Source organism: Ornithorhynchus anatinus, chromosome 1, assembly GCF_004115215.2.
Source record: "Ornithorhynchus anatinus isolate Pmale09 chromosome 1, mOrnAna1.pri.v4, whole genome shotgun sequence".
Taxonomy (NCBI): Eukaryota; Metazoa; Chordata; class Mammalia; order Monotremata; family Ornithorhynchidae; genus Ornithorhynchus; species Ornithorhynchus anatinus.
The window spans coordinates 108,760,435-108,787,527 of NC_041728.1; the positions used below are offsets into that span (position 1 = coordinate 108,760,435).

General features: G+C 43.3%; 1 protein-coding gene across 1 annotated transcript in view; it reads left to right on the forward strand.

Moving 5' to 3' along the window:
* The window catches only part of PID1 (phosphotyrosine interaction domain containing 1), a 151,684-nt gene that overhangs the window by 49,676 nt on the left and 74,915 nt on the right, over nucleotides 1–27,093 (forward strand). The window contains exon 2 of the mRNA XM_029074966.2: nucleotides 18,526–18,672. Coding sequence (XP_028930799.1) covers nucleotides 18,526–18,672 — 147 coding nt within the window. The remainder of the gene's footprint in view (nucleotides 1–18,525; nucleotides 18,673–27,093) is intronic.

Consider the following 27,093-nt stretch of genomic DNA (forward strand, 5'->3'; position numbering starts at 1 on the left):
GGACAGGGACTGTAACCAACCTGATTAACTTGTATTTACCCCAGATCTCAGAACAGTGACTGGCACACAGTAAATGCTTAACAAATACCATGATTATTTTTATAATTATTAGGGTAACTGACATTTCTGGGTAGGAAGTTCAAGAAGACAAAAGCAGCTTGGGCACCATTCAGTCAGAGCCCTCTGATTCATTCAAAATGTATTTACTGAGCGCTTACTGTGTGCAGAGCACTGTACTAAGTACTTGGGAGAGTAATAATAACGGTATTTATTAAGTGCTTACTATGTGCAGAGCACTGTTCTAAGCGCTGGGGTAGATACAGGGTAATCAGGTTGTCCCATGTGAGGCTCACAGTCTTCATCCCCATTTTACAGATGAGGGAACTGAGGCCCAAAGAAGTTAAGTGACTTGCCCACAGTCACACAGCTGACAACAATAAAGCAATAACATTCTGTATGTTAGCAGTAACATTCCCTTCCCACAACAAACTTACAGTCTAGAGTGGGGGAGGTAGATATCAATACAAATAAATAAAATGACAGATATGTACATAAGTGCTGCGGGGCTGGGAGCGGGGAATAGCAAAGGGAGCAAGTCCAGGGCGACACAGAAGTGAGTGGAAGATGAGGAAAAGTGGGGCTTAGTCTGGGACCTCCTCTTGGAAGAGATGTACCTTCAATAAGGCTTTGAAAGAGGGGAGAGTAATTGTCTGGCTGATTTGAGGAGGGAAGCCAGAAGCAGGACATGGGCTAGGCGTCAGTGGTGAGACAGGCGAGATCGAGGCCTGGGAGAAGTTTAGCACTAGAGGAGCGAAGTGTGTGGGCTGGAATGTAGAAGAAGAGAAGCGAGCTGAGGTAAGAGTGTACACTGAGTGTACACACCCTGTAGCTTACAGCCAGAGTTCCTGCCTGCATATAGACTATGATTCCCACGATTCTAAGTTTCTAGAAAAATGAAGTGACCACGGGCACAGTAATCCTTGTAGAGAAAAGAGGTTTAGTATTAAGCACTTAGAGTGTACCAAGCACTGTATTAAGTACTGGAGTAGATACCAGGTAATCAGGTCCGACATCGTCCCTGACCCAAGTGGGACTCACAGTCTAAAGGGGAGGGAGACCAGGGTCAAATCGACATTTTACCGATGAGAAAACTGAGTCGCAGCAGGCAAGTGGCAAAGCCGGTATTAGAACCCAGGTCCATGCTTTTTCCATTAGGCCAAGCTGCTTTTCATTTGATGCCTTTCTTACTGATGTGTCCCTCCTCTGTTTGTTGTCCATTTATCAACAGCAGCTGTATCAGTGTTGCTAGCACTCTAACAAGCAATGTCTTAGACCTATATAAAATGCACAGCTAGTGGGATGAAATCACGGGCTTTGGAGTCAGGGCTCATGAGTTCGAATCCCAGCTCTGCCACTTGTCAGCTGTGTGACTGTGGGCAAGTCACTTAACTTCTCTGTGCCTCAGTTCCCTCATCTGTAAAATGGGGATTAAGACTGTGAGCCCTACGTGGGACAACCTGATTCCCCAGTGTCTACCCCAGCGCTTAGAACGGTGCTCGGCACATAGTAAGCGCTTAACAAACACCAACATTATTATTATTATTCTTGTGGTTAAGGGCACAACTGCTGCCAAAAGGGCTGAAGCAAAGGCAAATTATGACCAGGATCACAGACTATGCTGTCTAGCATTCATCGCAGCTACATAACCTCTTTAAAATGAAAGTAATCCAATCAACAGGTAATAATTGTGGCATTTGTAAAGTACTTACTATATGCTAAGAGCCGGGGTAGAGACAAGATAATCAGGTCCCAGTTGGCATTCACTAAGTAGGAGGGAGAACAGGTATTGAATCCTCATTTTGCAAGTGAGGGAACTGAGGCATGAGAAGCTAAGTGACTTGCCAAAGGTTACACAGCAGGTATGTGGTGGATCCAGAATTGTAATTTAGGTCCTCTAACTCCCAAGGGCCATGCTCTTTCTACTAGGCCTCTGGAAAGCATTGTGGTCTGGTGGAAAGAGCACGGGCCTGGGAGTTGAGGACTTGGGTTCTAATCCTGACTCTGCCACTTGCCTGCTGTGTGTAGACTGCCTATAGAATGTAAGATCATTGTGGGCAGGGATCGTTTATTCCAGCTTTGTTTTCTGCATTTTCCCAAGAGCTTAGTATAGTGTTTTGCACATTGTAAGATCTTAGTAAATACCATGGACTGATTGACTGACTGGGGACCTTAGGCAAGTCACTTAAACTTCTCTGTGGCTCAGTTTCCTGTTCTCCCTCCCATTTAGACTGGGTTCTGGGTGAGGCAGGGACTGTGTACTGCCTACTTTCATTCATTCATTCAACTGTATTTATTGAGCACTTACTTTATGCAGATCACTGTACTAAGTGCTTGGGAAAGTACAATATAACAATCACCAGTGACATTCGCAGCCCAGAATGAGCTCACAGTCCAGAGTGATGGGCTCACAATCTTGAATCTACCCCGATGCTTGGTACAGTGGTTGGCTCGGACTAGTGCTTAACAAACAGTGAAATTACTATTCTGGTATGACTATCCATCCCCATCCATAAAAAGCAGTTTTGAAATCAACTACACTTTGTAGTCACTTTATTTGTACAGCCAAGAAGTTGTAGAGTTATTAATACTTAATTCATCAGGCAGTCCCTGATAGGAGAAGCAGCATGGCCTAATAGAAGGAGCATGGGCCTTGGGAGTCAGAGGACCTAGGTTCTAATCCTGTCTCCACCACATACATGCTGTGAGACTCTGGGTAAGTCACTTAACTTCTCCTGCCTCAGTTCCCTCACCTGTAAAATGGGGATTCAATACCTGTTCTTCCTCCTACTTAGGCAGTGATCCCCAAGTGGGACCTGATTTTCTTGTATCTACTCCGGTTTAAAGTACAGAGCTTAGTATATAGTAAGTGTTTAACAAACACCCCAAGTGTTATTTGCTGACTGGATGACTTTCATTTTAAAGCCAATTATTCAGAAGTATTTATCAAGTACATACTGGGTGCAGAGAACTGTGCTAGGTATGTGGGAGAGTACAAGAAAGTTGGTAGAGAGGATTCCTAGCCTCGAGGAATTTTCAATCCAGTGGGGGAGACAGGCCTTACAATAAATGTAAAAGTCATCCTGGTTTAATGAGCTAGAGGCAAATCTGATACACTGAAGGTTTCAAACTCCGAGCTGTATGCAAGAAAATCCTGTCACCAAAATTGGAGGGATTGGCCACTTGGAACTGTTTTCATCCATTTAGCTGTCTGTCATGACACTGAACAACCTGAGACTCCTATCTTGGACTTGTTTCCTAAGCAGTTGCTTGGACCCCCATCCTGCCTCTGGCCTGGAACGCCTTCCCTCTTCATATCTGACAGACAATTACTCTCCCCACATTCATACCCTTTTTGAAGGCACATCTCCAAGAGAACTTCTCTGACAAAACCCTCATTTCCTCTTTTCCCACTCCCTTCTGTGTCACCCTTCCACTTGGGTTTGCTCCCTCTATTCACTCCTCCTTCAGCCCCACAGCACTTATGTAGATATTGGCAATTTTTTTATTGATAATTATGTCTGTCTCCCGCACCAGACTGTAAGCTCACTGTGGTCAGGGAACGTGTCTACCAAACTCTGTTATATTGCTATATTGTACTTTGTAGTTAGTCCAGTGCTCTGCACACAGTAAGCACTAAATAAATAGGATTGCTTGATTGACAAGTGGAAATGAGTCAGGGGAAGGGAGTGGGAAAGCTGAATAAGATGGAGGTGTTATTTTAGTGAATAATCTAATTTTAACACAAAGATGTATTCAGTGTGGTAATAAAGAAGCGTACTGAAGCTAAATGGTAATCTCTTTGGGATTCCGAAACTATTGAGAACTTTCTTGGCAAGAATTAGTCATTCAGTGGTATCTATTGAGTGCTTTCTGTGTACAGAGCACTGTACTAGGCACTTGGGAGAGCACAATATGACAGAGTTCGTAGACATGTTCCCTGCCCACAACGATCTTATAGCCTAAGAGGGAGTTCCTCTGCTGGAGAGATGGAACCATCACATTTCTCCAGACCACATAATATGCTGCCTGGCTGCTTTAGAGAAGCAGTGTGGCTTAGTGTGAAGAGCCCAGGCTTGGGAGTCAGAGGTCGTGGGTTCTAATGCCGCCTCTGCCACTTAGCTGTGTGACTTTGGGCAAGTCACTTAACTTTTCTGTGCCTCAGTTACCTCATCTGTAAAATTGGGATTAAGACTGTGAGCCCCACGTGGGACAATGTGATTATCTTGTATTTACCCCAGTGCTTAGAACAGTGCTTGGCACATAGTAAGCGCTCAACAAATACCATCATTATTAGTAGTAGTAAGTGCAAAGAGTTTCTTAAGGGAAAATGGTGCTTCTTAGTTACTGATTTCAGATATATATTTGATTATTCCTAAGAGTTGTCAAGTTTCTTTAAGTGACTGATCATATAATTTCAAAAGTTTTACTCCCACTGATTTTTCTTTCCTCAAATTACTAAGGCAGGAAAGAACAGATTTGAAAACATCGTAGAAAATGCAAAGGGAAGGAATTTGGGGACATTTTCTAGCTTTGGTACTTAGAACAGTGCTTGGCACATAGGAAGCACTTAAGTACCATAATAATAATTATTATTAGTAGTAGTAGTAGTAGTCATCATGATATCAGTAGAATAGGGAAACAGCGATCTGCAGCCAATGTTTTACTGAGAGAAGGGAAGAGGATTGATCTTTCCCAAGCCTTACTTTTCCTAGTGAGGTGAATGACCAAGAAGAAACAGAAAATGTAGACCCTCTAGCTTCAAAAATGCCCAGGTCATAGTTGGTCTGAGGTATTGCTCTTTTTACTTTAACCGAAGTTTCAAAATCCTCTGTCACAAGAAAGCTGTTGATTAACTGGGCAAATGAGCCACCCTCTTCCCGTAAATCAGTCAATCAATCATACTTATTGAGCGCTTGTGGTAAGAGCACTGTTCTAAGAGCTTGGGAGAGTACAATATAACAGAGTTGGTAGGCATATTCCCTGCCCTCAGTGAGCCTGAAGCCTAGAGAGAGAATAAAGATTACTTTCACTTGAATCGGTCAATCGTATTTATTGAGCGCTTAGTGTGTGCAGAGTGCTGTACTAAGCACTTGGGACTACTAAGCACTTGAATCTACCCCGATGCTTGGTACAGTGGTTGGCTCGGACTAGTGCTTAACAAACAGTGAAATTACTATTCTGGTATGACTATCCATCCCCATCCATAAAAAGCAGTTTTGAAATCAACTACACTTTGTAGTCACTTTATTTGTACAGCCAAGAAGTTGTAGAGTTATTAATACTTAATTCATCAGGCAGTCCCTGATAGGAGAAGCAGCATGGCCTAATAGAAGGAGCATGGGCCTTGGGAGTCAGAGGACCTAGGTTCTAATCCTGTCTCCACCACATACATGCTGTGAGACTCTGGGAAAGTAAATAAAGATTACTTTCACTTGAATCGGTCAATCGTATTTATTGAGCGCTTAGTGTGTGCAGAGTGCTGTACTAAGCACTTGGGACAGTACAATACAACAGAACTGGTAGACTTGTTCCCTGCCCCCAAAAAACTTACAGTCTAGAGTGTGAGACAAATATTAAAATAAATTACAAATGTGTACATAAAGGCTATGAGGCTGAGAATGGGGTGAATAAAGGGTACAAATGCAAGTGCAAGGGTGATACAGAAAGGAGACTGAGTAGAAGAAATGAGGGCTTAGTTGGGGAAGGCTTTAAGTTGTTGGAGGCATCTCAGTGACTGCATCCAACTGAATTAACTTGTGTCTATCCCAGTGCTTTGAACAGTGCTTGAAACATAGTAAGTGCTTAACAAATACTACTAAAAAACTAGCCTAGGAAAGCCCAATGGGAATTGGAAGGTGAACACCCAATGGACAGGAAATATAGACACATGGTTTTGCTATAAGCTAGATCATGGCTCTACAGCAATTGCTGAATTTCTTTAAATGTCCAGTTTGAATCTTCTGAAAATTTTTTTTGGTCAGTGCATAGGGTCTTTGAAGCAACAGAGCAGCAGATATCTGCTGTAATTTGCAACATGGTAGCAAATTTGATTTCATTTAATATTAACTGACTCTGGGTGAGGAGTTAGAGGATAAGCGTCTTATAGGCAGAGAACATGTCTCTTCTTTGAGCTGTGCTTTACCAAGCACATAATACAGTGAATTGCCCCCATTAGGTGCTCTATACTCTCACTACCACTAGATATTTGATGGTGTGAGAGACAGAGAGAGATTGTTTTCTAATTCAACATTAAATCACCTTCCAAGGCTCCACTTATATAGAACAACTCTGTTATATTGTACAGTCTTAATTTTTCCTCTAATAATCCATCATGGACTGCTCATCCATGAATTTATCCCAACCCTTCTTGCACCTACTGGTATTTTCTCCCTTTGCTATTTAGTTCTCCATGCTTCTGACTCCCTGGGGTGAAAAATAGAAGCAGCCTGGCCTAGTGGAAGGAACACAGGCCTGGGAGTCAGAGGACCTGTGTTCTAATCCCTGTTCCATTACTTGTTTGCTGTTTGCCTTGGCAAGTCACTTTACTTCTCTGTACTTAGGCTACAGCATCACAGGCATACCGTGAGCCCCATGTAGAACCATGGACCGTGTCCAACCTGATTGTCTTGTATCTATCCCAGTGCTTAGTACAGTGACTGGAACATAGTAAGCGCTTAACAAATACCATTTAAAAAAGTGTTTCCTTTTATTGATTTTACAACTTACTGCCTTCAACTTTTTCTGGGTACTTCATCTTGGTGGTGTGGGACTTGTTGAGCAACAGTTTTGTTGAACAGCAGAGCACATAAATATATGCTCGTTGTGGTAGGCATTTAGAAGAATGTAATAATATTCTCAAGGAGCTTACAGTTCATGATTTAGTTTATTCAATTGTATCCTCCCCACAGTCAGCTTCTTTCCAGACTGAAGAATCTCAATCTTTTCAGTCTCCTAATACGAAAGCTTCTCCATTCCCTGGTCATCTTTTATTTTTTTTCAAGGTATTTGTTAAGCGCTTACTACGTGTCAAAAACTGTTCTAAACTCTGAGGTAGATAAAAAGTAGTCAGGTTGAACACAGTCCATGTCCCACTTGGGGCTCACAGTCTAACTAGGAGGGCAGAACCGGTATTGAATCTCCATTTTACAGTTGAGAAAACTGAGGCTCAGTACAGTGAAGTGACTTGCCCAAGGTCACAGCAAGCAAGTGGCAGAGGAGAGATTAGCACCCAGATCCTCTGACCCCCAGGTCCAGGCTCTAAGCCACCTTGCTTTATCTTCATTTTGATTACTTTTCTCTGTACCTTCTCCAGCTTCACTGTGAACTTCCTAAGAGGTCACAAGGAATCCCTCACACTTTATTCCTGGCACAGGAATACCATGGTTTTCCATCATGGCAAAGCACTGCCTTGTCCTTAATTTTATATCCCCTTCCACATTTGGTTTTTGTTTTGAATGCTCCAAAAACAAGAACATTCTTGTGAGTCATGGCCGGTAGCTTAGAGCCCATCGGCATTGGATTATTTTTCTCTAGTTGCTTTACCTAGTATCTACTCACAACGAACATCACCTGGCATTTCCCAGACCACCCAGACAGTGTTAAGTCCTCCTGTAGTTTATCCCCATCTGTGTGGCATTTCTCCACCTGGAAGAGCTTAGAGTCACTTGAAGCTTCTTTTCCAAATTCCTCCAGACCTCTCAAGGGGAGGCCATATGATTCCAGTCACCGTTTGTCAATTTGTTCTAAAACACCCTGTGTGGTCACACCATGTGATCATCTCTGCTGTGAACAATAATTTGGATGAAGGACTCTCCCTGCCATCTTCCTTGGTAATGCTGAATTCTCTATTTCTCTTATCAATTGAACCTCTCAGCTGTATCATTTTTGTCCCCTAAAACACCGTTTACTCCACGATCATCACGGGGCCATGGATTCCGTAGCTGGCTCACAGCTTTTGATGTGTTTGTTTCAATAGCATTTGACACAGAGTAACAAATACCATTATTAGTATATTTAAAGAATCTTTCATTAGTTTTGGGATCCCTTGGCAGGACCTCATCAAACTCTTTTTGGGCTACCTCAATTCCTGTCTGGTCCTTATTTATGTATTTTCCTGTTCTTTTCACTTGGGCATACTCTTCATTTTTGAAAAGGTGCCTTTTTCCTTCACTAAGCCACAATCTCCTCCTCTTTCAAATCTGTGTCGTCAGTTCATTTCCTCCCTTAAAAGTAGACTTTCCAGATCAACCTAATTTGACTATGGTCACTCTGATGATGATGATGATAATAATAATAATAGTAAGTACTTGTTAAACATTTACTCTGTGCCAAGCACTGGGTAGATACAAGGTTATCAGGTTGGACACAGTCCCCGTCCCACATGGGGCTCACACTATAAGTAGGAGGGAGTAGGATTTAATCCCCATTTTGGAGATGAGGTAACTGAAATCCAGAGAAGTTAAGTGACAAAGCAGGTATGTGGCAGAGCCGGGATTAGAACCTAGGTCCTCTGTAGTTTTTCCATAATATTTGCACGTTTTTAGGTGGATCTGTTCACTCAGTGATTTATTTTTATTACGCTGTAGAACAAATTTATGTGAGTGTAAGCTTCTTGTAGTCAGGGAATGTGTCACTCTATTATTTTGTACTTCCCAAGTGCTCAGTACAATGAATTGCCCCCAGAGGGAGCTCAATAAATACTATTACATCACATTACTATTGCTAAAATTTTTATGGTTTTGATGTTGTATTTGTTGCTTTTAGAATGTTGTATTTGTTGCTTTTAGTTTAGCTTTCCTTCTACTTGAGTTAGTCCCATCTTACCTTGCTCCATCCTACCTCACCTCGCTACTAGAGAAGCAGCGTGGCTCAGTGGAAATAGCATGGGCTTTGGAGTCAGAGGTCATGAGTTTGAATCCCAGCTCTGCCACTTGTCAGCTGTGTGACTGTGGGCAAGTCACTTAACTTCTTTGTGCCTCAGTTACCTCATCTGTAAAATGGGGATGAAGACTGTGAGCCCCACGTGGGACAACCTGATTCCCCTGTGTCTCTACCCCAGTGCTTAGAACAGTGCTCTGCACATAGTAAGCGCTTAACAAATACCATTATTATTATTATTATTATTACTCTCCTACTACAACACAGTCCACACACTTCACTCTTCTAGTGTTAACCTTCTCTCTCTGCTTCAGTCCCGCCTATCTCACTGCCTCACCCTCATCCTGCCTCTGTCCTGGAATGCTCTCCCTCATCAAATCCTACAGATAATTACTCTACCCTGCTGCACAACCTTATTGAAAGTATACCTCCTCCGGGAGGCTTGCCCAGACTAAGCCCTCCTTTCTTCTTCTCACACTCCCTTCTGCATCTCCCTGACTTGCTCCCTTTGCTGTTCCCCACTCCCAGCTCCACAGTACTTATGCACACTCAGTGGAAAGAGCACGGGCTAGGGGGTCAGAGGTCATGGGTTCTAATCCCAGCTCTGCCACTTGTCAGCTTTGTGACTTTGGGCAAGTCACTTAACTTCTCTGTGCCTCAATTCCCTCAGCTGTAAAATGGGGATTAAGACTGTGAGGCCCACGCAGGACAACCTGATCACCTGGTATCCCCCCAGTGCTTAGAACAGTGCTTTGCACATAATGATACCATTATTATTATAATAATCTGTAATTCATTTATTTAGTTAATGTCTGTCTCCCCTCTTCTAGACTGAAAAGTCACTGTGGGCAGGGAATGTGTCTGTTTATTGTTGTACTGTACTCTCCCAAGGGCTTAGTACAGTGTTCTGCATGCATTCAATAAATTCTATTGAATGAATGAATGAATCTTCTCCATTAGAGCAGAATCTCCTTGAGTTCTTTTTCTGAAACTTCCCCAAATGCTAGTTTAGATCTCTGTTCATATTCAGTTTTATACTCAGTAAACATAGTTGACTGTCTGATCACTCTAACTATCTCTCTAGTGCCTCTCTCTAGTCTATGCTGAACACTGCCCCAAAAAGTCTTTTAGGCTTCCCATTTCTTAAAAACTTGCAGTAACTCTTAACCTTAGCTGTTCAAGATAGAAAATACAAAATTTACAGAAGGATCCCGGGCCTGACAGTCAGAGGACCTAGATTCTAGCCCTGGGTCTGCTGCTTGTCTTCTCTGTGACCTTGGGACAAATCACTAACTTCACTGTGCCCCATTTTCTTCATCTGCAAAATGGGCATTCATTCCTACTCCTTCCTACTTGGACTGTGAGCCCCATGTGGGACAGGGACTGTGTTCATGTCACTCCCCTTCTTAAACACCTCCAATGGTTGCCTATCAACCTCCGCTCAAAACAAAAACTCCTCACTCTAGGCTTCAAGGCTCTCCATCACCTTGCCCCTTCATACCTCTCCTCCCTTCTCTCATTCTACTGCCCACCCCGCAAGCTCCGCTCCTCTGCCGCCCACCTTCTCACCATCCCTCTGTCTCGCCTATCCCGCCGTAGACCCCTGGGCCACGTCCTACTGCGGTCCTGGAATGCCCTCCCTCCTCACCTCTGACGATCTAATTCTCTTCCCCTCTTCAAATCCCTATTTAAAGCTCACCCCCTCCAAGAGGCCTTCCCAGACTGAGCTCCCCCCCTTTTTCCCTCTGCTCCCTCTACCCCCTCCAACCTCTCCACAGCTAAACCCTCTTCTTCCCTCCTTTCCCTCTCCTCCTCCCCCTCTCCTGTCCCACCCCCTCAGCACTTTACTCGTCCGCTCAACTGTATATATCTTCATCACCCTATTTATTTTGTTTAATAAGATGTACATGACCCTGATTCTATTTATTTGCCATTGTTTTTATGAAATGTTCTTCCCCTTGACTCTATTTATTGCCATTGTCTTGTCTGCCTGTCTTCCCCGATTAGACTGTAAGCCCATCAAAGGGTAGGGACTGTCTCTATCTGTTACCAATTTGTACATTCCAAGTGCTTAGTACAGTGGTCTGCACACAGTAAGCGCTCAATAAATACTATTGAATGAATGAATGAATGATTAATTTTTATCTAACTCAGTGCTTAGTACATTGCTTGGTACATAGTAAGCACTTAAGTACCCTGATCATTACTACTGTTGTTCTGTCTTCTGATTGCCCAACCAAATATTTTCTGGCTCTCACACTTTTTAAATTCTAAGGTGGGTAACTCCTTCTGGATTTTCATCTTCTCCCTTAAATAGCCATGGTTAAAAAAACTGCTATTACCCTCCACATTTACCTTTACTATTCCACATGTCTGGAACAAGCATGGCAGATTATTAGTAAGGGCTAGACATATCCACACTCCTCCCTTAGGGCCTTTTAAATGAGCAGGTCTTGTCTTTAATTTCCTGGACAACATCATTGGAACTATTAAGATGCCAACCGTGAGCAAGTGTGAGCCCAACATTTTCCCTTAGGTCACCTAGGTTACTCTATCTATGATTAATCTTTTGGTAAATGAATATGTTTGACATTACTTGATGAGGACCAGTACAAACGGAATTGATTGAGAACCTACAGAGTCTTGAGCAGAGCACTGTACCAAGAGCTTGGGAAACATACAGCAAAAGTAAACATGTGATCCCTATCCTCAGAGATCTTACAGTGCAATGGGGAAGACAGCAGACCTATACCATAGTGGAGAATAGGAAGTGGCGTGGCGTACGGGAAAGAGCATTGTCCCGGGAGTCAGAGGATCTGGGTTCCAATCCCGGCTCTGCCACTTTATCTGCTCTGTGACCTTAGGCAAGTCACTTAACTTCTCTGTGGCTCAGTTGCCTCCTCTGTAAAATGGGGATTAAGACTGTGATACATGTGGTAAATGGATGTGTTCAATCTGATTAGTTTGTGTCTAACGGAGTGCTTAGTACAGTGCCTGGCACATAGTAAGTGCATAACAAATACCATAAAAAACGAGAATAGACGTAACTAATGAGTAACAAGGTAATAGATTAGATCAGTACATGGTGCAGAAGGTACAGATTGGATATCATCATCCTCATGATCATCAAAGGTATTTTTTGAGCTCTTGTGTGCAGAACACTATATTAAGCGCTTGGGAGAGTACAATACAACCGAGTCGGTGGACATTTTCCCTGCCTACACCAAGCTTACAGTTGAGAAGGGGAGTCTAGACAGGGAAAAGGATATCTATGAAGAGTGATCGGAACATTGCTTTTGCTGCAGACGTCATTTGAAAAGTCCCAGTTCCCAAACCCTGGATTGGCATTTTGAGGGGCAGTCCAGGTTCTACCTTGGAGTACTCTAGTCTGGGAGACTAGATATACTTGGGAAATCTCTTTCTTCAGACCTGGTATCCCTGGACCATGAGGAGTGGTGGTCTGTATGTTAGTTATCCTGAGCAAGGAGGTGATTGATTTCATGGGGTCAACGTTTGCTTACTAGAGGAACAGGGCTTTGGAATTAATCAGAAATACTTAGATCATCAACATCATCAGTCATATTTATTGAGTGCTTATCATGTGCAGGGTACTGTTTTAAGAGCTTGGGAGAGTACAGTACAACAGAGTTGGTAGACATGTTCCCTACCTACCAGAGTATGCCTACCAACTCTGTTCTTTTGTACTCCCCCAAGAGCTTAGTACAGTGCTCTGCACACAGTAAGCACTCAAGAAATACAACTGATTGATTGAAGAGTGGACCATCTATAGAAAATGTAGTCCAGGCCTATATTCTTTCCACTAGACCATGGTGCTTCTGGTTTTCATTTGTGGTTCTTGGTGTATTACTTTCAGTCAGTCAATGGCATTTGTTGAATGCTTATCATGTGCACAGCACTGTACTAAGCACTTGGGGGAGTACAGTTCAACAGAGTTGGTAGACACGTTCCCTGCCCAGAATGAGCTTAGAGTCTAGAGTAGACCACCTCTAGAGAATACTCCCAGGCCTGTATTCTTTCCACTAGGCCACACTGCTTCTGGTTTTTATTTTTGGTTGCTGGCAGATCACTTCAGTGTATGAAAGGCTCTCCCCTCTCCTGGACAACATAAGAGGCAAAATATCAGCCGAGGTTTCGAACAAAGTCTGCACTGGTGTGAAACTGAAAAACCTACTGCATCAATCCTGCGGCAGTTCAGGTGACCCTAGGGCAGATCATGGAATAATTTTGCCTTAATAAGATATAGTTTATGGAGACTGCGATGTACTGGAGGGTAACCCAGGAATAAAACTCTCTTTGCAATAGTAATGGTGTTTGTTAAGCACTTACTATGAGTCAGCCACTGTACTAAATCCTGCAGTAGATACAAGATAGTCATGGTGGACTTAGTCCATGTCCCACATGGGGCTCCTAGTCTTAATCCCCATTTTACAGATGAGGTAACTGAGGCACAGAAAAGTGAAGGGACTTGCCCAAGTTCCCACAGCAGATAGGTGGCTAGAGCCAGGATTAAAACCCAAGTCCTTCTGACTTCCGGGTCCAAGCTCTAGCCGCTGGACAGTGCTGCTTCTTTTGCAGACATGCCCCTAGCTCATTAGCTACTCATCTGGCTGCAGAATCCATCTTTGAGACTGATTTAAACAATCATATTTCAAAGCAGTGATGAGGCCCGGCAGTATATTGGAATCCCACTGTAATCTGCCAAGAGAACCTGAGGAATTCAAAAAGCATAAACTCCAGCGTCAACATGGAGAGAATAATTTAGCATGGGGAAGTGACTATTCTCAGCTGGCCTAATAATAGCTGCGACCTGAAAAAACAGAGTTCTCTGCAAATTCGTGTATTTCCCCAAATTAAGTTCGTGAAGTTAAATTTCTCAAAATTTAGTTTCTCCATTTGTGACGAGCTGAAGATAGGACAGGGAAGCACTGCTCCATTCACATTGAAACTCAAACGTCAGACCGAGAAAAATACAGAATTCATTTCCCTAACAACTTTCCTCTGTCTGCCTTCAATCAGACAGCAGCCAAGGTTCTGAAGAATGCAGTGATTGGAAGTTAAAATGTATTCTTTTAAAAGTGTTAGCATTCAATCCACTGGTGGGCCAAGAATGAAAATTTTGGTGCTGTTATTAACTCCCCACAATTAGGCCCTGCAAAGGGACATTAACAATTTCCCCTCAAAGATACCTGAAATCATTAAAATGGGATATGCATTCAAGTTGATTGGTGAGCTCTGAAAATCCCTTTCCAACCAGTTATTTATTGAGCATCTACTCTCTGTAGAATGTTGTACTAAATGCTTGGTGAGGTACAGTACAATGAGTAGGCATGATCTCTACCCTCTGGGTGCTTACAATCTAATGAGGAGGATAGGCAATAAAATAAATTACAGATAGGAAGAACCAATAGTGTATAAAATACCAACAGAGGGGTGTGCACAATTAAGTGCTTAGGTGATGAAAAAATGCCCTAATGGCAATTGAGGGGGTGGGCATATAGAGTGGAAAGTTGAGAGATTAATCAGGGAAGACCTCTTGGAGGAGATGTGATTTCAGAAGGGAGAGCAGAGGTCTTCCAGATGTGGAAGGGGAAGGGAGTTCCAAGAAAGGGAGACATGAGCAAGAGCTCTGCAACAGGAGAGGCAAGAACAAGGGACAGTAAGTGGACTTGAGGAGAACATAAAGTGAGAGCTAACATATTCTGGGGGAGGAGCAAGAATAACTCAGGAGTAGAGAGAAGGTTTAGTGCCTTAAAAGAGTTTCTGTGATGCAAAGAGGAATGAGCAAACCACTGGAGGTGTTGAGTGGGCAGATGTGCATGGAATAATGTTGGAGAAAAATGAACCAGGCAGCAGAGTGAAATATGTAGTGGAGAGGGGAGATACTGGAAGCAGGGAGGCTGATGCAGTGGTCAAGTCAGGAAAGGACAAGTTCCTTTGTCCTGCATAGTGGTAGTTTGGGTGGAGAAGAGGGGATGGATTCTTCTGATGTTGTGGGACATGTGAGTCCCTTAACTTGTTGAGGTGGAGTTCATCTGGGGAATAGCTTCAAGTATTTCTCAAAGGCTGGAATTAGTCCCTTTATTTTAGATTCATCCTCAGATATGGCAGGAAAGAGAAATAGCTGTGTTTAATCTGTGGAGGCCATTGTCCCCACATCCTGCACCCTTGCCTGTCACTGATGACTCACACAGATAGTGGATACACAGGCTCTTGGAGGGGTCACAGGCTTTATAAACTGTAAACTTGTTTTGGTCAGGGAATGTGTCTGTTAATTCTACTATATTGTATCTTCCCAAGTGCTTTGCACATAGTATGCACTCAATAAATACCAGGGATTAATATATTCTTTTTTGGTATTTGTTAAGCGCTTTCTATATGCCAGACACTGTTCAAAGCATTAGGGTAGATGCAAAGTAATCAGGTCCTACATGAGGCTCATAGTCTCAATCCTCATTTTACAGATGAGGTTACTGATCCACAGAAAAGTGAAGTAACTTGCCCAAGGTCATACAGCAGACAAGTGGCGGAGTGGGGATTTAGAACCCAGCTCCTCCTGACTCCCAAGACCGTGTGCTAGTTACTAGGGTAAGCTGCTTCTCCAGTGGGGATTATGCTGGGGATGCAACATAATATAATAGCAATATTCACACCATTTTGATGAAGTCTGTTCAGGGCTGTGGGAACCTAAAGCATGTCTCAGGAAGCCCCCCAAAGCCTCTCTCTCCCCACTTACTCCAAAGTCTTTGCATTCCTTCCCTGGTCCACCTGAACCTGAGTACTGTTTCCAAACCTCGGCAGCAAAAACCGAGGAAAGCGCTCAATACAGTGCTCTGCACACAGCAGGTGCTCAATCTGTACTGTTGATTGATTGGCTGAGGCAGAGGGAGGCCAGGCACTTAAAATTACAGGACATAAAGGCACCTGATGCCGTGTCTTTACCAGACAGAGGGCAGACCAGCTGAAAATCAGGCTGTCCAGTATAGAACTAATAATAATAATAATAATAATAATGTTGGTATTTGTTAAGCGCTTACTATGTGCCGAGCACTGTTCTAAGCGCTGGGGTAGACATAGGGGAATCAGGTTGTCCCACGTGGGGCTCACAATCTTAATCCCCATTTTACAGATGAGGGAACTGAGGCACAGAGAAGTTAAGTGACTTGCCCACAGTCACACAGCCGACAAGTGGCAGAGCTGGGATTCGAACTCATGAGCCCTGACTCCAAAGCCTGTGCTCTTTCCACTGAGCCATGCTGCTTCTCCAGCTTCTTCTGCTTCATGCTGCATGCTGCATGCTGCATGCTTCATGCTGCTTCTAGAACTGAAGGAATGGTCATATAACCTGGACCACTTATTGCCTTTTCATTAGAAGTCACTTAACTTCTCTGTGCCTCAGTTACCTTATCTGTAAAATGGGGATTAAAATTGTGAGCCCCAAGTGGGACAAAGTGATTACTTTGTATCTACCCCAGTGCTTAGAGCAGTGCTTGGCACATAGTAAGCGCTTAACAAATACCATCATTATTATTAATGATAATTAAAAAGGCACATTATTTATAATATGTGGTGCATCTTTCTACTCAGGTCGAAAAGGAACTTGGATTTCTTAGACTTTCCCCTTGTTGAACACACCGATCTCGGTATTGGATGACCCCTGTCCCCCTCTAAACTTGAGTAATCAGCACTTGCTTTGAGGCTAGAGTTCACTCAAGAGGTTAAAAACCTCCCAAGGGCTAGTTCTCACTTCATTCTCTTGGCCTAATGGATAGAGCATGAGCCTGGGCGTCAGAAGGTCAGGGGTTCTAATCCCAGCTCCACTGCTTGTCTGCTGCATAGGCGAGTCAATTAACTTCTCTAGGCTTCATTTACCTCATTTGTAAAATGGGGATTAAGATTGTGAAGCTCATGTGGGACAGGGACTGTGTCCAAACTTATTACTTTGTATCTACTGTGGAAAGATAAAAAATACCATTAAAATACCATTATTATTAATAACCTGATTAGCTTGTATCTGCCCCAGCTCTCAGTATAGCTAGCATATCATATGCATTAACAATTACCATAAAAAAACCTTCCAATTGTAAGGTTCCTCCCTGCAGTGTCCATGGCTAGAACTTCTGAACAATGATGCCAGGGGATCAATAGGTTATTATGAGTATTATCATTTTTAAATTTTTTATTATCATTACGGCATTGTAAAATGCTTACTATTTGTCAAGCACTGTTCTAAGCATTGAGTAGATACAAGATAATCAGGTTGGACGCAGTCCGTGTCCCACAGTGGCTCACAGTCTAAGTAGGAAGGGGAACAGACATAATAATGATGGTATTTGTTAAGTGCTTACTATGTGTCAAGCACTGTTCTCAGAGCATAGAATCTCCATTTTTCCACTGAGAAAACTGAGGCCCAGATAAGTTTAGCGACCTGCCCAAGATCACAGAGCAAGCAAATTGGCAGAGCCGAGATTAGAACCCGGTTCCTCTGAATCCCAGGCCTGTGCTTTTTTGACTAGACCTTGCTGCTTCTCAAGGAAGGTCATGTGCCCTGATCCCTTCATTCTCCCACTGCCAGGGCCATCTTGCCTCAGTCCCATATGAGGAGGAGGAGAGTGTGGTGAATGGAATTAGAAAACACAGAGTGGGGACAGAGCAAGAAGAGTAAATTCAGCCATCATTCAGAACAGGACTTTGTAAGCATCTTCCAACCTTGAATTCATTTCAGGGAACCCCTTTCGGTTTGAAAATGCTCATTTTTCCTATTTCCTGCCACATGTTTCTCAACCTTTGTAATGCCTCTCTAGCCTCACTCTTGTCCCCACCTCAAATTCCTGTTTCATTTCCCTTCACATTTGGAGTGTTCTTTCCAACACCTTGAGTTGCGATCTCCACTCAACACAAGATTTCAGTAGGAAACACTTTCCTGGTGGGTGACCCACAGACACAACACTGGGAATTTGAGCTTGACATTTGCAGTTATTAGGGTCTCTGAGCACATGCTAGGTGATTGCTCTCCCCCCTTCAAAGTCTTATTGAAGGCACATCTCCCACCAAGAAGCCTTCCCTGACTAAGCCCTCCTCTCCTCTTCTTCCGCTCCCTTCTGCATCTCCCCGTCTTGCTCCCTTCACTTATCCCCCCTCCCAGCCCCAAAGTACTTATGAATATATCTGTAATTTATTTATTTAGGTATATTAGTGTCTTACTACCCCTCTAGACTGGGAGCTCGTCATGGGCAGGGAACATGTCTGTTTATTGTTGTATTGTACTCTTCCAAGTGATTAGTACAGTGCTTGGTACACAGTAAATATTCAGTAAATATGATGAATTGAGTGAATGAATGCTTTGCACATAGCAAACACTCAATAAATACAATTGAATGAACAATTGAATGAACATACTCAAGAATTGGCTTTTACTGGGCCTGGGGAGGGAAGTTCTAGGATGCTTGTTGATCCTCTAAAGTAATTAATCTTTAGAGATATTCATGCGATAGAAAATATGCCAATGTAGTCGACTTAATTTTGTCTCACATGGAGGGCCAAAGAATTAACTAGAATCTTCCCTTTCAGCACTTTCAAACCATGCTGAAGACAAAATTGAACGTCCTGACGCTGCGGAAAGAGCCTCTGCCCTCAGTCTTCTTCCAGGAGCCGGAAGCCATCGAGCTACGCACCCCTACGCCAGTACCGAAGGCCCGGGCACGCAGCGGATGCAAGGTGAGAGACCAGTGGGAAACGACACTGAGCCGGAAACATTTGCATAGCTTCCACCTACACAATGGAAAGCTTATTGCCCATATGCCCAATACCCTTTGTAAGGCAAAAAAAAAAATGAACCGACTCTTAGTAAAAATTCCAGTTATGGGTTTAGATGAGTTCCTAGGCAGGTTGCCCTGTTGATTACTGCATTTGGCAATGACATACGCACTCATCACAGCTAAAATGGCACTGATAACGAAGGCATTCTAAAAATCTTGCCTGGAGAAATGTGATCTCCTGGCACGTGGGCCCACCAGTTAGTAGTGCCGCCCTTCTAGGCTAGGAGATGTTTCAGTTCTGCTATCTGAACCGTAACAGTCATTTTGCTTCATTCTCAGGTATTTAAAACCACGCTACATTCACTGCCATCACTTCTCTGAGGTCTAGTAATTATAGCTGTGGTATTTGTTAAACACTTAATAATAATATTTAATAATAATTATGGTACTTGTTAAGTGCTTACTTTATGCCAAACACTGTTCTAAGCACTGGGATGGTTACAAGTTAATCAGGTTGGACACATTGTCCCTTATAATAATAATAATAATGTTGGTATTTGTTAAGCGCTTACTAATAATAATGTTGGTATTTGTTAAGCGCTTACTATGTGCCGAGCACTGTTCTAAGCGCTGGGGTAGACATAGGGGAATCAGGTTGTCCCACGTGGGGCTCACAGTCTTAATCCCCATTTTACAGATGAGGGAACTGAGGCTCCGAGAAGTTAAGTGACTTGCCCACAGTCACATAGCTGACAAGTGGCAGAGCTGGGATTCGAACCCATGAACTCTGACTCCAAAGCCCGTGCTCTTTCACTGAGCCACGCTGCTTCTCAGTTGGGTTCACACTCTTAATCCACATTTTACAAATGAGGTAACTGAGGCACAGAGAAGTTAAGTGACTTGCTCAAGGTCATACAGCAGATGTGGCAGAGCTGGGATTAGAAGCCAGGTCCTTCTGACTTCCAGGCCCAGGATCTATCTACTAAGTCATGCTTGCTTGGTAATAATAATAATAATAATAATGATACTTACAGTATTTGTTAAGAGCTTACTTTGTACCAGGCATTGTTCTAAGCACTGAAGTGAATACAAGCAAATCGGTTTGGACACAGTGCCTGTCTGATGCTCACAGTCTTCAGCAGTGAACTAAGCACTGTGGTAGATACAAGATACGGAGGTTGGACATTGTCCCTGTTCCAGATGGGGTTCACAGTCTAAGTAGAAGGGTAAACAGATATTGAATACTCCTTTTACAGATAAAGAAACTGAGGCACAGGGAAGTTAAATGTCATGTCCAGGGGCACACAGCAGGCCGGTGTAAGTTCCCTCTAGTTTGTAAGCTCATTATGGGCAGGGAATATGTCTGTTATTTTGTTCTTCACACTGTAAACTTTCAATAAATATGATCGATTGGCGAAATAGGGATTAGAACCCAGGTCCTCTAATGTGCTCTTTGCACAAGGCCATGTTGCTTCTCAGTGTGGAGTTCAAATTGGAGATGGGAATAAGGGATCTTAATTCCTGAAGCCAAAGGAATTATTTCCAAGCGGCCCGGAGCATGTTCAAAGGCAAGTGGGGAGAGCCAGAAGGAAACAGCATGAGCCGGAAACCTTGACTGAGAGAGAGAATTGAAAGGGTTGGAGAAACCAGCCAGAGGTTGGAAGCAGAAAAGAAGAGCATGGCTGAAAAGAGTGGAGAGAAAGAGGAGGTGGGAGTGAGAAGTAGCATGGCCTAATGGAAAGAACATGGGTGTGGGAGTCAGAGGACCTGGGTTCTAAACAGGGCTCTGCCAATTGCTTGCTGTGTGACTTTTGGCAAGTCACTTAATTTCTCTGGGCCTCAGTTTTCCTGTTCTCCCTCCCACTTAGACTGGGAGCCTCTACGGAACAGGGACTGTGTCCAACCTAATTAACGTGCATCTACCCCAGTGCTTAGAATAGTGTTTGACAAGTAATAAGCACTTAACAATACCATTTAAAAAAGCGAAGAGTTGCTGGAAGTCATGAAAAGGGAGAGAGCCCAAACTGATTGAATGGGTAGCAAGAAGAATCTTCCACTGAGGGAGAGTAGAGGGATTGGGTGGGGTTCAGGGCAATGCAGGCCAGGAATAGTTGAGAACCAGGACCCCAAAAACAGAGCGGTGGGGTGAAGGATGGGGCCATCAGGGACTGAGGTAGGGCCATCAGCAGTGACGGGTCGGGGGGGAAAGTGTTTCTGAGCCAGGAGAATGGACACGGAGGAAATTTTGGGGAGTGGAGGAAAGGGATACAACATAGCAGACCACCCCCACAGTTGGATAAGATGCGCACATTCCAGCAGTGGAGAGTTCAGAGGAGGTAGGTGTTACAGTCTGAGTTCTTTCAGATGTTTTGTATCAAGGTCCCAAGCCACAACACTGGGATTGCTGTAATAATAATCATAATTGTGGTATTTGTTATGTGCTCACTATAATCAGGTCAGACATGGTCCCCGACCCATATGAGGCTTAGGGTTAGGATTTGAGGAACCAGAGAGAAATTCATGGGACTGCAACTGCTTGTAAGTGCTGGGGTAGATACAAGTGAATAAGGTCAAACACATTCCCACATGGGAGTCATAGTCTAAGTGGGAGGAAAAACAGGAATTGAATCCCTATTTTACAATTGAGGAAACTGAGGCAAGAGAATTTAAGTGACATTTTCCGGTTCTCACGACAGGCAACTGGCAGAGCTGAGATTAGAACCCAGGTCCTCTGACTTCCAAGATCATGCTCATTCCACTAGGCCACACTGCTCCTCAAAATATCCTGATATTTTGAAAGACTCAAAATTGAGGTATTTGTTAACGCTTACTATGTGCCAAGCACTGCCCTAAGTGCTTGGGTAGATATAAAGTAATTAGGTCAGATTAAAATCCCTGTCCTACATGGGGCTCGCAGTCTCAGGGGAAGAGAGAACAGGTATTTCATCCCATTTTTCAGATGACAAAACTGAGGCACTGAGAGGTTAAATGACTAGCATAATGTCACATAGGAGGCAGATGCAGTTTGGTTTAATGAATGGGGAGAAAAAAGGCAAGGAAGCTAATCCAAATTCAAATTCTTATCCATCCTCAAATATTTAGGCATAGATATACACCAACCACTATAAAAATGTGAGCAAACTTACTTAGATCCACAGAAAAAATTCTGAGCTTTGCAAGTCACCCAGTATTAGGCCGTAAATCACCACTGTCTCCACCTTCAAAACCTTATTAAAATCACTTCTCCTCCAAGAAACCTTCCCAGATTAAGCCCTCATTTCCTATCACCTATGCACTTAGATTTGTACACTTTTAAGCATTTGATATTTTCATCCTCAGCCACAGAGCACTTACATCCATATCTGTGATTTATATTCATGTCTATCTCTCTTTTAAGACTGTAAGATCTTTGTAGGCAGGTACTGGTATGTCTACCAGTGCTGTGGTATTATACTTTCCCAAGTGCTTAGTGCAGTGTTCTGCACATAGGAAGCACTCAATAAATACCACTGACTGATTGACCGACTGGGTTGAGAGGTGGAAGGAGTGATCAGAGAGGTAGGTATGGAACCAGGTAAGTGCTATGTCACTGAAACCAAGGTCTGATAACATTTCAAGGAGTTGGGAACAATTAATAACTTTCATTCACAGAAGCTCCCTCATCATGATCATTGTTGTCATTCTCTTCATCATAATTAATAATTATGGCATCTGTTAAGCTACAATGTGCCAAACAATGTGCTAAGCTCTGTGGTAGATGCAAGATAATCATATCAGACACAGATGGGGCTCACAATCTAAAAGGGAGAGAGAACAGAAATTTAATTATCACTATTAATAGCATTTATTGAACCCCTGCTACAGTCAGGGCACTGTATTAGCCACTTGGGAACATGTAGTTTAGCATAAAATGTAGTCTCTGACTTAGAGGAATTCACCGTCTAATGGGGGAGACAGACATAAATTTCCAAACACACAATAGATAAAAGAGCATAGATGCAACTGATAAAGTAAGTAAATGAAGCAAATAATAGCATGAGGGCTAAGGTGATGGATGGTACAGGTTGACCAGAGAAGTTAAGACTTAGAGTATGCCTCTTGGACAAGGAGGCTTTTTAAGAGGGTTTTGGAGTGGATTGGGTTTACAGGATTTGATGGAGGAGTGACTTCTGAACAAGTAGAAAGGCACCTGCAATGGGTCAGAGATGAAATATTGGGGAGATTGTAAGACAGGGAGTAAGTACCTCTCTTAGACTGTGAGCCCTCTGTGGGCTAGGTACTGTGTCCAATCTAATTATTTTGTTTCTACCCTAATAGAACCCTGCCTCGTCTTCCTTTTTTCTCTCCTCCCCATTCCCAATCTCTTCCCATTCCTTTTTCTCCCTGCCTCTCTTTCCCTCTGTTTTTTTAATGGTATTTGTAAAGTGCTTGCTATATGCCAAGTACTAGGCTAAGCACTGGAGTAGATACGAAATTATCAGGTTGGACACAGTCCGCATCCCAAATCTTAGTCCCCATTATACAGGTGAGATAGTTTAGGCCCAGAGAAGTAAAATGACTTGCCCGAGGTCACATAGCAGATGAGCGACAGAGCCAGGATTAGAACACAGCTTCTCTGATTCCCAGGGCTGGGCCTGTTCCTCTAGGCCACGTTGCTTCTCTTTCTTTTTGCCCCTCCCTCTCCTCTCCCTTCTCCATATTCAACTCCTCCTTGTTCTCCCCCCAATTCCTCTTCCTTGCACCCCACACCTCCCCTTTTGTTTTTCTTTCCCTTGTGTTTACAACCGTACCCCAAGCGGGGCAGACCATGGGCAGCAGATGGAATAACCACCTACAGTTTTAAATCTGCCAACTGATGACCTCATGGAGTCCAGGAAATTGGAATTCTTGATGAGTTTCCAGCCTTTTCCGATTCCACCAACTTTTGAACTCAGTCAACCTGACTGCATTTTCTCTAGTGCTGGCTAGGTAAACTTTCTGAAAAAGTCTGCCACGATCCAGCTGTTGCCTCTCGAATGACTGGGGTGTTGCCAAAAGGTATTTGGAAATTATGCTTGATGCTCGGCTTTTGCCTGTATCTTTGTTATCTTCCCACCCTGCTATCCTACAGCTGTAAATACTCTAGAACTCATAATCTCATTCCAATTCTTATTTTTCTCTACCAAACCTAGTGATAAATGTTACTAACTTGAGCCTAGCAATCATTTTGCCCAGTATTTGTTTCGGCTCTTAGTCATTCGAAAAGGAAGTTGTGGGACTAGCAAATTATATTTGTAATATTTGGACGACCACATTGGCTTAATTTGCTAATCAATCAATTTACTGAGCACTTACTATGTTCAGAGCACTGTATCAAGTGCTTGGGAGAACACAATACAGAATTAACAGATATATCCCCTGCCTATAACAAGCATACAGTCTAGAGAGGAAGACAGACATTCATATGAATAAATAAGTAATTTGTATTATATTGTTATGGCCATTATGTATCCTCTTTTAAGCCAAAAGAAATATCTACTTTCCTTTTCATCGCCCAGGCCCTCGGGTTGGATCCCGGCTGGAAGAAAATTAGAATAATCTCCAGGAAGCCTTCCCTGACTAACCCATAACAGTTTAGTCATACCAACAGCCAACCTTAACATGTGTATTCAATTATTAGCCACAGTACATATTGGCATATGTATAGTCACTTGTATATTCAATTATTTATTCAACTATTTCATCTGGACATATTTGTTTTTATTTCCTGTTAATTCCTTGTTAATTCCACTTCCTTAAACTATCTGAATACATTTTTTGGCTGTCTTCCCCACTAGACTGTCAACTCAGACTGTCAACTGAGAAGCAGCGTAGCTCAGTGGAAAGAGCACAGGCTTTGAAAATTAAAATCATGGGTTCGAATCCCAGCTTGGCCACTTGTCAGCTATGTGACTGTGGGCAAGTCACTTAACTTCTCTGTGCCTCAGTTACCTCATCTGTAAAATGGGGATTAAGACTGTGAGCCCCACGTGGGACAACCTGATTCCCGTGTCTACCCCAGCGCTTAGAACAGTGCTCGGCACATAGTAAGGACTTAACAAATACCAACATTATTATTATTATTATTCCTTGATGGTAGGGAATGTGTACCTTGCTTCTGCTGTATTCTCCAAAGTGCTTAGAACAGGGCTTGGCACTAAGTAGGTGCTAATTAAATACCACTGATTGATTTGTTTCTTTTAGCACATGCTCTCTTATCTCTCTCAACCTGTATGAGGTAAAGGAATTGGGTTTTCATGGTGCTATACAGTCAAAAATTCCCTATATTACCATTTCTATTTGTACTGCAAGACAATCTGGTACATGAAAATTCTGATTTCATGTTGCATCTCCTATGATATGGGTAATAATAATAATAATCATATTTGTTAAATGATTACTTTGTGTCAAGCACTGTTCTAAGAGCTGGGTTACATACAAGTTAGTCAGTTGGGACACAGGGGGCTCACAGTCTTAAAAGGAGATCAGCTACTGAATCCCCATTTACAGTCGGGGAAACTGAGGCCCAGAGAAGTGAAGTGACTTGCCCTAGGTCACCCAGCAGGCAAGTGGCAGAGCTGGGATTAGAACCCAGGTCCTCTGATTCTCAGGCCCATGCTCTTTCCACTAGGCCATAACTGGTGGGACACTACAAGTTTACTGGGTGCGACCGGGCAAGCCGATGAAGAGTGGTTTAAAGAGATGAGGTCCTGATATACTTCGTTTCAGTGAGGGCTTTCCTCCTTGGAGTGGTAGCTAATAGAGAGTGTTCTCACAGTCAGACAGTGGCTGTGATGAGGCCTTCTAAACTTGTCCAGCGATAGAAGTCTGGTGACGCTGGGCTGCTCCCTTAATCGACCACCCTCACTGGGATAGGCCCTGCTCTGCTGCTCTTACTGGCTTTCGTCTTCAGTCTTTCTGGCTGTGAAGGATACGAGGGTAGAAGCAGTGTGACTTAATGGGTAGAGCTTGGGCCTGGGTGTCAGCAGGATATGGGTTCTAATGCTGGCTCGGCCACTTGTCTGCTTTGTGACCTTAGGCAACGCTTAACTTCTTGGGCCTCATTACCTCATCTATAAAATGGGGATTAAGACTGTGGCCCCATGTGGGATAGGGACTGTGTCCAGCCCAATTTGCTTGAATCCACCCCAGTGCTTAGTACAGAGCCTGGCAAATAGTAAGTGCCTAACAAGTAACACAAGTATTAGCATTATTGTGATTACTGAATTTTTTGGTCACTGTTACTGTTATCTATTTGTTTTTTATGCTTTTTTCCTGGATTTACAAAAGCAGCCCTTATTAAGCCACGCTGATTGTCATAATTAACAAGCTCAGTGTGGGTAGGGAACACGTCCACAAACTCTGTCCATTGTACTCTCCCAAACATTTAGTGCAGTGCTCTGCATATAGTAAGCCCTCAATAAATACCACTGATGAATTGATTGAATGGCTTAAAAATGTGTAAGGGCACAGTGGTGTCTGCTGCTGTAAAGCTTGCAGAGATAGTCTGCTCTATGATCAAAGCCCGTCCCCGTACTTTCATTCATTCAATCGTATTTATTGAGCACTTACTGTGTGCAGAGCACTGTAGTAAGCGATTGGAAAGTGCAATTCAGCAACAGATAGAGACAATCCTTATCCAACAACGGGCTCACAGTCTAGAAAGGGGAGACAGACAACAAAACCAAACAAGTAGACAGGCATCAGTAACATCAAAATAGATAGATAGAATTGTAGATATATACACATCATTAACAAAACAAATAGAGAAATAAGTATGTACAAATATACACAAGTGCTGTAGGGTCAGGAGGGAAAAGGAGTGATGTGGGAGAGGCGCAGCAAAGGAAAAGGGGGGCTCAGTCTGGGAAGGCCTCCGGGAGGAGGTGAGCTCTAGTAGAGCTTCGAAGGGGGGAAGTGTGCTAGTTAGGCAGATGGGAGGAGGGAGGGCATTCCAGTCCAGAGGTAGGACGTGGGCCAGGGGTCGACGGCGGGACAGGCGAGAATGAAGCACAGTGAGGAAGTTAGTGGCAGAGGAGCGGAGTGTACAGGCTGGGCTGTAGAAGGAGAGAAGGGAGGTGAGGTAGGAGGGGGCCAGGTGATGGAGAGCTATCAAGCCAGTACTGAGGAGTTTTTCTTGATGCGAAGGTTGATAGGCAACCACTGGAGATTTTTAAGGAGTGGACTGACATGCCTAGAGCGTTTCTGTAGAAAGATAATCCGTACTTTCTATCGGCCATCTCATAATGCCTGCCGCTGGGTCTGGGGGACCGACCAAGAAAGTGCAGGTGACTCGGCACAATCTGTCACACAATTGAAAAGATAACTCAAACACACGTTATAATAATAATAATGTTGGTAT